The 12,484-nt window shown below is 44.5% G+C and overlaps 2 protein-coding genes across 2 annotated transcripts in view; both read left to right on the top strand.

Annotated features, from left to right (window-relative positions):
- waca (WW domain containing adaptor with coiled-coil a) overlaps nucleotides 1-1,121 on the top strand; it is a 30,400-nt gene extending 29,279 nt beyond the window's left edge. The window contains exon 11 of the mRNA XM_053412394.1: nucleotides 941-1,121. Within this exon, the coding sequence (XP_053268369.1) occupies nucleotides 941-1,085 (145 nt within the window). The 3' untranslated portion in view covers nucleotides 1,086-1,121. The remainder of the gene's footprint in view (nucleotides 1-940) is intronic.
- Nucleotides 1,122-6,786: 5,665 nt separating this feature from the next.
- Nucleotides 6,787-11,828, top strand: bambia (BMP and activin membrane-bound inhibitor (Xenopus laevis) homolog a). The gene is made up of 3 exons (XM_053412897.1): nucleotides 6,787-7,385; nucleotides 9,549-9,842; nucleotides 10,719-11,828. Exons 1-3 carry the CDS (start codon nucleotides 7,310-7,312, stop codon nucleotides 11,129-11,131), a joined length of 783 nt encoding a protein of 260 aa, XP_053268872.1. The 5' UTR covers nucleotides 6,787-7,309; the 3' UTR covers nucleotides 11,132-11,828.
- The last annotated feature ends 656 nt before the right edge of the window (nucleotides 11,829-12,484 follow it).

Below are 12,484 nucleotides of genomic sequence, written 5' to 3'. Positions count from 1 at the left end.
CTTCATATCTCCAGTGAACCAGGGAATCAAACCTGAAGCCAGTATTGTTACAGTATCTGACACCAGATGGAGCCATTTGTCTCCAGGTGAATGGTCCATGTTCAGAACTGCTTGAGTCGGAGAGAGTTTCAGTTACATGCAGGTTATAACGATGATGACATCATATCCAAGTCTGCAACACGACCACTCCCACAGGACAAAACACTCCCAGGACAATGGGTCACTTTGTATCATCAGCAAAAACCACAGACGTGACTCTGGGACAGGACGACTCCACATTTGTAGATACTTGTAAAACTGCATTGACGTTCTCTGGATTGTTGGTGGGTCCATGTGTGTTGATGGAGTTCCACTGTGACCTCACTCCTGGCTGACTTTAGTCACCTCCGCCCCGGCCTGGCTCCTCTCAGAAAGGTTCCAGGAAAAACATTGCAGGAGCTTGTCAGCATAGCGTACGCCCTCCACTCCACTTAGCTTCAAGTGGGCTCCATCATATTCCCTTCGAGATAAAAAATACATCTGAGCAGTGGCTTCAGACATATACCAACAAATACATTAAATATCAGACTGGTTGGAGTAGGAAGTTAATTTTCTTCTACTGCTTCAAAACTTTGTCAACAACACGTATTCTGATTGCTGTGATGTGACAGAAGCAAGACCTTGGAGAAATCGACCTTGGTCCACAAGTACTCAATGATGTGAAAGCTTGCATTGTGTGGATACAGGTTCAAATGGAATTAACCATACAAAAAGGTATTGAAGAAGAAAACAGGTGTCTTCACTGGAACACTTAACGCTGTCTATCTGAGATGTGTAGCTGAATAACTGCCTTCAAATCTTTTTTCTTCCATTTTGTCATTAGCTTAAACACTTGTAAAAAGTCAGTGATTCTAGAAAGGCTTTCGTTGATTATGTTCTTCTCCAACATTGTGGATTGCAGCAGTCAGAGGAGTCCCTCCCCGGGTCCCAACCATGTTGCCTCCAGCAGCAGCAATGCCCACAACTCTGCCTCCGCTCCCCCCATCGCCTCATCAGCCCGGCCCTCCTGCACCTTCACCCCCTCCCTCGCTGCCCACTTCAACTAGAACCTTATCAAACATGTGCAGGGTTGGCCTGCTGAACACGCGGAGAAACGAGAAACGTGAAGAGGCACACACCATGGGCAGCATCCCATGGTGCATCTCACCTCTGCATCCGCAAATCCAAGCAACATTGCTGAGCAGAGGTGAGAACCCACTTTGTGTGGAGAAGCATGCACACACCTGTCGACGTGTAATGTAAACCTCTAATGCCCACTGTCCTTTCTGTCTCTCTCTCCTCACAGGATACTGTTTCTGAGACAGCAAATCAAAGAACTTGAAAAGTTGAAGAATCAGAATTCTTTCATGGTCTGACAACTTCTGGTTGAGAGCTGGAAGCGGGCGCTTTTGGAAACGAGGGGGGGAGACATTGCTCTGTTGTATAAATGTGAGTGTGTAAGAAAATTGTTCTTAAATCCAATGAATAATCATACTCTCAATATTCACCAAAATGTTTTACCTTGATAACATAATGTGGAAATCAATATTAGAAATCATACTTTGAGCCATTTCCTACCTTTAATTTTTCAAATAAATGATGAATTTGCTCAATGGTAGATTGGTTTTTAGCCCACCTGCAATACATCTAAGGTCCACCAGTGGGCAGTCACAGTATGTGGGTTATAGAGGAAAGTAAGAATATAAATTTAACTTGTGTCCTCTGCTGCCCTCTGCTGGTGGTCTTCTGTTTCCAATCCAGACAGGGAGCTCAGGCCTCCTCTATGAGATAAGTGTTATCAGATCAAAGTTCACCTGCACGTCCTGCTCCTGTCTCAACTTGCAAAGAAACGTCTCCCTGCTTCTACCTTTTGGACACAACATCACAAGCTTTCAGATAATACAGGGCCGGTTAACGACTAACTAATTTGTCCTCTTCTTAAGTTGGACTCTTTAAACTTCAGCAGAGTACTTGCATACATCCATATGTTATTACTGTTACATGACAGGGCATTGGTCGCATCCCTTTTTGGGATTACCCGACACCTAATTTTCAAAACGTACATCTTCCAGGATCAGATACGGAAAATCTAAATGTATGTCACAAAAATCAAAAGACAGCTCAAAGATGTCTGACCTATTTATACGTTTTGTGTGTATACAGACAACCCTGTGCTTGCAGAGACAGATGATGTATACTATTGAGGAGTAAGGGAGAGTAAGTATTTCACCTTAAGTAGAATGGCACTCAGTAGAACACATACCTCCCCCAAGGCCCTTCAATCCAATCAGCCCGCACCAAATTACACACACTCATATAAAGCAGTCTCCTAAAGGTTTGATTGTTTTTTTTTCCAATAAGAACTAAGAAGTTCTCTGTAGGAACTGGTGAAATGGAGAAAGAAAAGCACTATTTCGCAATGTTGAATTTCCTCCACCGATTTCATGGAAATCTACTCAGCAGTTTATGTGTGATCCCGCGAACAAACAAATAAAAACAAAAACCAACAAACAAAACGTAACATGGGCAAAAACACAAGGTAACGAAACTGACTTTATTTGCAATTATTTCCACTTTAATATAGGAGCAGGGAAAGCCAAACCCACCACTAAACTTTATTTAACAGCCGCTGCGGATAAGTTTAGAGTTTACATGTGCAACCCTCTTGCTGCATTTAGCCAAACTGACGGGGTAAATTACTGCCTTTAATAACAACAGAGGATCTGGAATCATTTCACATCAAAAGAGTTTATTCAGCTCCAAGATCTGTTTCATTTATTAGGTTTAAAAAACCTTTAAACTGCGTAAACACTTCGGCAGAATAACAACATGTCAGCTCACACATCCACCATGCAGCTCTACCTCTCAATCTGGTTGACCTTTCCCCTTCAATTCAATCAAGCTGCACCAAACTACACACACTCATAGATATAACTCCACTAATAGATTTAGACATAGAAATATAATTGTTATTTTTCATCCAGATCCGTGAATTATTTACTTGGAAATTGGGGATAATGTAAAAAAAAGCCCTTGCAGAATTAGAATACTTTATAGTCAGCTCACACTCCACCATGCTGCAGCAGAGCTACATAATCAGCCCCTGGTCATGATCAAACACATTTTATCTGCTGAGTCATCTCTCCATGAGGATGATAAGAGCACAGAGCAGAGCTGAATTAATTCTCCACATGAAACAAAGGTGGGCGCCGTCAGTTTCCTGTGTTGAAGAACTCTCAGATAAGGTCTGCTTGAGCTCCCCTGCACGGCCCGAGACGTGACCCTGGGGTGGGACATCAAAAGCCGCTGGGCTCCACCGGTCTCCCTGCTCGTCTGCCAGCCCGTGGACCTCCTGAACCCGGCACACCACATCACCCCCTCCGCCCCCCGATGCAGGGGAAGAGAGGGGAAGAAAGTGGAGGACAGAGGATGGAGACAGTCTGCCTCCTCTGGCTGGTTCTTCACAGACCTTGATATGGCTCACATCAAAGGGAGGAGGGGAAGCCGGGAGGTGTCGCAGGAAGTCCGTCTGACCCGCTCCTCGGCCTCCTGCATCACGGAGGGGGGACGGCCTCCGGGCTTGGATCTTCACATTTAGGATGACTGTGCACAAATAGGTTCTTTTTTTTAAGTCAGTTGGGACTCCATTGAAAGAGTTGTTTCAAAGCTGAATGGGGGTGGGGGTGTTTCAGGCTAGATGTACTTCTTGATGTCCACTATCTCAGGTAGACTTGACTTCTGACCCCCCCACTACACCCCCCTCCACCCTCTCAGCAGCCATCTACAGCCGTCGTTGGCCCGGCACGCAGGGTTCCTTTTGTTAGGCAAAGTCCCCACTGTCTCTGCCCTGTCACACCTACAAGCGTCTCCTAATGTGTGAAACCAGACGCAGCCCGTGGGGTGTAATCACTCCCTGAAAGGCCACTTACACAAATCCCCCCCCAACACCCTCCTCCCGAAAGCTTGTTGACGCTCATCCTCTCAGCATGGAAACACACACTGTTGTGTTTCCCTTCTGTTAAATAGCCTGTGTCAAGCTACGCATCTCCTCTTTGGTACAGTCAGAATAGAAATGGAGTAGAGGGCCACTCACCTGGTCTTACACATTAAGCTCAGCTTCTTGGCCATATAGGGACCACTACTCTTATTTTGAAGCTGCTGCACAATGTCCCCCTGAGGGCTTCTGAGGCACAATGTATAAAGTAAGCTCTGGAAATCCTGTGTTGTAGTTGACGTAACCATGCCTCTTTTTTTATCCTGAGATATTTGTATTGTTTTGGGATTTCGTTTTTTTAGTTTGACATGCATCACGTCAAACCTGCTCGCTGTGAATTTTGCAGACATTTTCCTGCTGTATTCTCTCATGGGATCAATCAGACATTTTACTTGGGGGCCGAGAGGAAAAGGTTCTGAAATGCTTTTTGGACGCAACTGACTTGCATGTTTACGTCCTCACCGAATGTCCAGACTCCAGGTCATGTCTGAAAGCAGCTGTGGTGATGTTTCAGTGATATTTCTAATACAATGAATTACAAACCAAATGTGCTGGTTGTAAGACGCTTTTACACCAAAGCTTTAAGAATAGACTACATGAAACTTACATTCGAAATTAAACTGTGATCTTGGGCTTGAGGAGGTTAATGACCTACTGGCCCTGGTTACACAGTATTGTACGATATTATGAGATTTGACCACTAGATGGCGATGTTGATCCAGCCACCACACGTACAGGCCGTCTATTTTCACTGGGACATTTCTGATCTTATGTGGACGAACCTCCTCATGTCACATGTTTTAAAACCTTCATGCTCTGATCATGGGTGCACGTCGTAGTAAATTGAACATTAAGGGCCTCTCGAAGTTCCCAGGCGCGTGCATGTGCTCTGAAAACAAATGTACTATTACAACCATTATCTGTGAAACTGATGGAGTCCAAAGTAAGTAACGCACCTCAAGTGGTCCGGCTCTAAAACATCTGTCCCGCCGCCTCTCGTGCACTTCTTCTCGGTGCACACAGGGATGACGCAACGTTGGACTGGCGCCTGTGTGTGTAACTGCGGATAATGACAGTAATTGCAGCGTGTAGATTGTGTTGTGTTCCCTCGAGCTGTGTGTGTCCTCATCCTGTTGTCTGGTGGACACAGTCAAGGCCCGGAGATACACGCGCACACACACGCACACACACACACACACACACACACACACACACACACACACACACACACACACACACAAGCACTCACACACACAGGCTCTACTCTTTCAAAGAGGTGTATTGTGTTTCTCAACTCCACTGTAATAATAATAATAATACCAATAATAATATAATAATACGTTTGTTGTATCCTTATGTGCTTTTTTTCAAGTCTCGTGGAGAGCAGTTGGCGCTGATACAGATCGCACGTTGTGTTTTGCATTGCCGATTGTTAAAGGGCAAAGAATGTGTGTGTGTGTGTGTGTGTGTGTGTGTGTGTGTGTGTGTGTGTGTGTGTGCGTGTGCGTGTGTGTGTGTCTGTGTCGCGGTGGCGCCATGGATTGCTAATTTGTGTGAGCGGCTGTCTCCTCCTGTTCGCGGCAGCAGCAGCAGCAGCAGCGGTTTGTTTTGTAAAACTATGTGTTACTTCATTTGGTTTGAACTGTAACTATGGTCAGTATAGAGATAGAGAAAGTTGGTGTCATATTTGACACATGTTTGTAGGAATATATTTTAAAATGTCTCCATATTAAATTAAAAATTACATCACTACCGAGTCCACAGTGTGTATTATTCAGCCAGAGGACAGTCTCAGTGAGCTCTGTGGACACTTTGTTAACCTGGTGGAGAGACTGGCTCCAGTGGTGATGTGTGGAATATTGTATTACGGGATTTCAGGATGATGAATGAAGGGATTGGTTTGACCCGAGTCATCAAGTCAGACAGAGACAGAGAGAAGGAGACAGGAAAATGGGTGACGTGGCTTAGAAAGTAAAAGTCTGTCCCTTCATAGAAAAAAGCATCAGAGCTGCATGTGATCAAACAGAACTGACGTGCAAGTATGAAAAAAAATGTTTATGAGGAGCTTTGAATGCCCTGAGGAAACTTTTCACTTAACAAATTATACATATATATATATTATATATACATTATATAGAAGTGTTAGATGAAACTTAAAGCTGCAGCTTTCAAGAGTAGGTCTGTATTTCATGACAAAAGAGAAAGGTACTCATGGGTGTAGATAAACTGTGTCTGGTGATGAAGGTCAGGTAAACATTTAAGAATCATTATTTTAGTGTAAGTGAACTTTATTCTCATTCACACCATACAACAAGAGGTGCACAGCAGAACGAAAATGACTCCCAGATTCATGTGCAAACATAAAAAATACACGTAATAGACAGCATCGACAGACGTATTTATTCATAAAAACCTAGGGACATATAGACATTTATAAACAATAAGTTTATAACTTCGGCTGTGTGACTAGAATATTTAGCCTTTTCTGCACGTATAACTGCAAATAATGTACTTTTGACATTTGAATTAGTCTTATTTTTTACTATAAAAACCACATGCTTAAAACCCACTTCACAGCTGGATCGTTACTTGTGTATTTATGTGTTATAATATCATTTATTGTCACTTTTCTATTTTGTTGTAATAAAAAGGTCTGATTTGCTGTATTTTGAAAAGGTGTACCGGACACAGCGTCGTGACTGGCGTCGCTCTCGCGGTTTTGACCAATCAGAGCGCGGGGGGCGGAGCTCCCACAGCTATTAGTTGATCTTGCCCCGGTCCGTTCGGAGAGAGACGGAGACAGACTGAGCTCAGCTGGTGAGGAGACGTCCCTGTGTGTCCGACATTTATCCAGCATAACAAAGTGATGCTTCCCGGTGAGCGGCCGCACTCACAGGCAGCAGAGGACCACCGGAGACCCCAGTGAACCGCAGTGCGCTGTTTGGAACGGAGTACATTTCAGCTTCTTTCCGTTCTCTGAACTTTCGGCTAGAGGCAGAAGAAAAAGGAGACGCAGTGTTTTTTTTTCTCGCTCTCCGGTAATGTCGGGCCGCCTTTAAAGAAAAAAAACATTCTCCGCTGACTTGTCCGCCTCCATGCGGCTGAGGACCGGACCCGGGGAGAAAGCGAGGCGCCCGGTGTGTCCGTGTGGATTGTGAGCGAGTTCCGGAGCAGGAATGCCTCGGGTTTGCCCGTGAGCTCCATGTAAAGGTGTTCGTGTTGCGGCTCTTCGCCCGGCGGACCCTCGCTACTGGATATACGAGGAGTGTTAAGTCTCTGCGCAGTCATTTGCTGTAAATGGATCGACAGTCCAGTTTCATTTCCATCTGGCTACAACTGGAACTCTGTGCCATGGCTGTCCTTCTCACTAAAGGTACATCCACACACATGCGTGTCTTCGTTTAGCCTCTTTACACCATCTCAAAGAACCATAACAAGCCTGGAGTCAAACCTCACCCGCTTCTCTCAAGATCTGAGGCGAAATGTCTGCTGAAAACTATAATTAGCTGCATTCAAACAATTTATAACCTCATTGGAGAAAACTACTTGGGTCAATCTGCAGAAATAAGTTGAGATGATAGTAATTATTTCCATAAAACAAAACCAACTCTTTGACTATTTTGTTACACGTGAATCCCTGAGTTTGACTTAAGTGATTTAGTTGTTTCTTAAACCATCACTGTCGTTTTTGTGATAAAATCCCTAAACCATATTTTATGTTTTTTTTAAATCAGCATCTATATTATTAAAAAGCGATGAAACTCAACTTTTTTTAAATTCAGCTCAGCTACTAAATCTGCACTAACGCAAGTTTCCCTGTAAACTGCACAAGAATGTTGAATGAACCACTATAATCTCATTAAAGGAAAAACTTTGATTAAACTACAGACGCAATCAAACTCAACTAACTTCACTTAACTTGAACCCCTGAACTGTGGAGATGGATTTACACAAAAGAAATCGTTTAAACCACCAACACACATTTTTGAGTTAAAATCCTTAAATAACCTCAATGGAAACAACAACAACAAGACATGTTCAGACTTGTACAAACGCGGGTTGTCCTCCTAAGTACATCTGAGTATTTTCCAGTCAAAACTCCGAGACTTTATTATGAGTCCTCCAGCACAATCGTGCCCAAATAACTGCCCTGTGTCACTTGTGTAACTCATGTTTAACTCGAGTTTTGGAGCTTACTGCCATTCATACAAGACTGAGCAGGGTCTAAAAAGCCTCAGTGCCCGGCCTGTCCCCCCGCCCTCCACCTCCCTCCCCTCTCCCCCAGCCCACAAAGGGGCCTCTCCTCACTAATGAAATATTCTCCAAATGACCTGCCTGGGCCCCGCTGCTCCAATCCCTCATAGGGAAAACACTGATCTGATGAATGTGCCCCTGCTCTGCGAGTTGGTGCGTTCACAAGGGCCACGGCCACCGCGAGGACCCCAGTCTGTGTTTGAAACATTCAGAACAAATGTCGTACTTTCATAGTAGGAAATGGAAAGGCAAGGGAATACTTGTTTTATATCTTTTCTCAGGGAGCCTTTATAGTAAGGCTGTTGTTTACACCCATTTTCATTCAAAAATAATAACTGCATGTCATGTTAAAGGAGCACACAACATGCAGGTTGTCCTGGGACACAACGGTAACAAAATAAGCCCATAGATGAAAGTTCTTTCAAGAAAATGTTAAGTTAGGATTTGTCAGGGCAGATCCCTTGGCCTGGATTTGGTTTTCATTTAAAATAAGAAGCTGTGGATGAACTAATGAGTGGGCCTGTGTAAAAGCAGGCAGCCCATAATGATAAGGTTGCTGGGAGCTCTGCAGACGGGACCTCAGCGCACCCCGCTCACCCCCCACTCCCCCGGGCAAGTCCTGACCGCAAGTAATGCTTTGGGGGGGAAACTCCTGTGCCGCTGCCGTCCCCCCTCCTCCTCCCCCTCTTTGTAAGCAAGTTTCCATTTGGGTCGAAAAGAAATTGGCTTTGGCAAACAAACCACTAATTATGAGCTTGCAGTTCCTGTTTTATAATGTAGACAAAAAGGAGCATGAGAAGCTCTTCCATGAGGGAAGAGTTTCAGAGTTTGTGCAGCAGTGTGAAATCTTCCCAAAAGGTCTGATATCTCTGAGTTACTGCAGGACCTAGAGGCAGAGCGAGGCCTTTCTGAACCTAGCTGGAGACTTGTTGGCTGGATTAGATAAGAATGAGTCTGGTAAAACGTAATCTGGAAATAGATAAGAGGACAAGTCAAAACTACATGTATATAACAGGGAGCGAACTAAACCCTGACTCAAAACTACATGGAGCAGAATCTTCAACATCTTGATATCTGTAATCTAATGAGCCTGTACAAGGAACTTTTAGGGTCTCCGTTTCCCATTTTGGGAACATGACCTGCCTGAATCCTGACAGTCCCGCTCCACAGTCCAGCGTGGGACGTCTCAGATTGTTTTTATAGTTTTAAAGTTCATAACTTTTGTACCCGAGTGTTAAGTTTCCCTAACCCGTTCTCTTTTTTACCCTCTCTGCACTTCCAGGAGAAATAAGGTGTTACTGTGACGCGCCGCACTGCGTAGCCACCGGATACATGTGCAAATCCGAACTGAACGCCTGCTTCACCAAGGTCCTGGACCCGCTCAATGCAAACTCGCCGCTCACCCACGGCTGCTTAGACCCCATCGCCAACGCCCCGGACATGTGCAGTGGCGGCAGCAGCTCGAGAGTCGCGGACGCCCTCAACGGGGCCTTGTCCACGACGCTGGAGTGCTGCAACGACGACATGTGCAACTACAGAGGCCTGCACGACCTGGCACACACCAGGGACTCGACAGGTAAAGAGAAAAAAGAATGAGCGGCTGAATCACTGGCCGTCAGCGGTGTTTGTTTTTCACTGCAACTGAAATATGCAATGCTCTTCAGCTGGTTTTAAAATGATTTGCCTCTCTGGGGGGGGATTTAATGATTCCTCCTCAGCAAATATTCACCATTTTACCTCTTTCCTGCTCCAGGAGCAATAAGTTGAGCGGCAGGGTTCTTCAAATACTTTGCTGTTTATGGACATGCAGCCCACCCTTGCCCCCCCACTAACTTATTTTTTTTTGCTAATTCCCAGCTTTACAAAACTTCAATTTGACTTTTAATGGGATCCAGCTCTGTGCCTGGGAAGGCAGGGAAAAGCCAGTTTACCTTAAGCACTTGGAAAGAGATCAGATATGCTCTTTTTTATTATGTGTGCACCATGTAATTTCCCCACTGAGTAGGAATGTGCCTCGTAGAACGAATATTCCCCGACAAGTCTGCATGTTGGGCAGGAACACTAGCTCGCAGACTTATGAAAGGGTGCATAGAGAGATGTAGGAGAAGGGGAGCTGTCCTGGGGGGGGTTTCTGTTGTGACCCCGACCAGAGCAGACTATAGTTTATTAGTTCAAATTAATTTCTGGCTCTCGAGTCAGGACAAGGTGACTCATCTGTTTTTACCCCTGCTGCCCTTTCTCACTTTCTTGCTCTCTCTTATTTTCTCTCTCTCTGTGGGTTCTGGTTTAACTGTAGAGCAGAAGCAGGGAAACCTTCTCATTTAGCTATGAGCAGCAAGCACGAGGACTTCCACTGAAATCAGCCACATGCAGTGAATCAGTTTATAATGTTGTGGAGCATTGTTAACGAAGGAGCGTGTATTTGAACAGATGTTTATCTCTGTGTTCACAGATAGGTTCCAGCCCGACAGCAGCAACAGGAACCTAGTGACGCGGGTCCAGGAGCTGGCCTCGGCCAAGGAGGTGTGGTTCCGGGCGGCGGTGATCGCCGTGCCCATCGCCGGCGGCCTCATCCTGGTGCTGCTCATCATGCTGGCGTTGCGAATGCTGCGCAGCGAGAACAAGCGGCTGCAGGACCAGCGGCAACAGATGCTGTCGCGACTCCACTACAGCTTCCACGGCCACCACACTAAGAAGGGCCACGTGGCCAAGCTGGACCTAGAGTGCATGGTGCCGGTCACGGGCCACGAAAACTGCTGTCTGACCTGCGACAAGATGAGACAGGCTGAACTGAGCAACGACAAGATCCTTTCTCTAGTGCACTGGGGGATGTACAGCGGCCATGGCAAACTGGAGTTTGTATGACTTCCTGCTGGGAACCAGGTGACTGTCACCTCTCCACAGCCAAACAGGACTGACTCTCAATCGTTGGCTTTTTCCCCTTCAAAAGACATTCCCATCTTCTTTGTCCATTGGACTTTTGGGTTTATGTTTTTATTCTTCCTTTTTAACCAGTGGCAAAAAAATACGAGACTGATATCACGCCGTGTTTTTTTTGCTAGAGGAGCACTTTACTTGAAAATGAAAGGCGAAGCAGTGAGAAGCTGTGTTGAAGCTTGAGAGAGGGCAGGACTGAGGTGGAGGACGAGCTCCACTGCTGCTCCTGAGGATCCTGGACTTTTACACTGAGCGCTGAAGGATTCCAAATCTGTCTTATTTGCACATTTGTAAAAAGAAACACACAAAAAGTTGTCATTGCTTAAAAAAAGAATTTTACACTGACACCAGGGTACAAAAAAAAAGACTTGAGGAGTAAAACAATTCAGTGTTTGACTGTAGGTGTGCACACTCCTCTGTGTACATTTCATGATTCAAGCTTATTGTAAAGATTTCAAATATATATATGTATATATATATTTTTGTCTGATAAAACTGACTGGTGCGTGCGTGTGTGTGTGTGTGTCTTGTTCTGGGTGAATGTCCAACATCTCTCTGTGATCAGACTATAAGCTTGATTGTGAGCGTGAAAGAAAAACTTCCATTAAAAGTGACTTTTTATTTATTTCATGATTCCCCTTGTGCTTTTTGAACGTTTTGACCTCAACGGATGAACAATGGGAAAGGTTTTAGATCAAGTTACAACCAGGGGGGTTTCAAAGCTTGGTGTGTGAGCTGTTGCTCTTGAACCTTCTCCAGAGGTCACAGCTTTTAGCGTCAAATAACCCTTTCTCCCCACCACAACCTCACTTACTTAATTTATCCTGGATGTAGTAACTATTTATTTGATTTTTCTCTAATCCCACTACTGGGTGTTTTCTGCTCCGTCAGTGAAAACAGTCGCTCATGTGCAAAGCTGGGCGTCGGTAAACAAAGATTTAATATTATTACACTTAGTTTGTTTGGTTCTAAATTCCTACATTTCTTTTTGGAGTAGCTCAGGCTTTGTGATATGGCCAACAATAAACTCATAAAAATGTTTAGTAGATATCGATGAGCATATCATAGTTTCCTTCAGAGTTAAGGCCTGGCTTTTATTAGCAAAATATTTCATAAATCTGACTACATAAAAAAAAAAGTTTATTGATATTGCGATTATTAAAATTATCACTTTATCACCAAGACTGTTTCCTTTTAAATTAACTTCCATATGATTTATTTTCCATAAATCCCATGAAAGATAAAAAAAATGAATCATACTCAAAAATAGTGTGCATATCC

This window comes from Pleuronectes platessa, chromosome 20 (assembly GCF_947347685.1).
Source record: "Pleuronectes platessa chromosome 20, fPlePla1.1, whole genome shotgun sequence".
In the NCBI taxonomy this organism is placed as follows: Eukaryota; Metazoa; Chordata; class Actinopteri; order Pleuronectiformes; family Pleuronectidae; genus Pleuronectes; species Pleuronectes platessa.
This window is presented reverse-complemented; position numbering and strand designations above follow the sequence as displayed.

Coding starts and splice junctions, on each gene's coding strand:
- bambia (XM_053412897.1), top strand. CDS start 7,310: ATGGATCGACAGTCCAGTTTCATTTCCATCTGGCTACAACTGGAACTC. Junction 7,386..9,548: donor GGCTGTCCTTCTCACTAAAG/GTACATCCACAC, acceptor CTGCACTTCCAG/GAGAAATAAGGTGTTACTGT. Junction 9,843..10,718: donor ACACACCAGGGACTCGACAG/GTAAAGAGAAAA, acceptor CTGTGTTCACAG/ATAGGTTCCAGCCCGACAGC.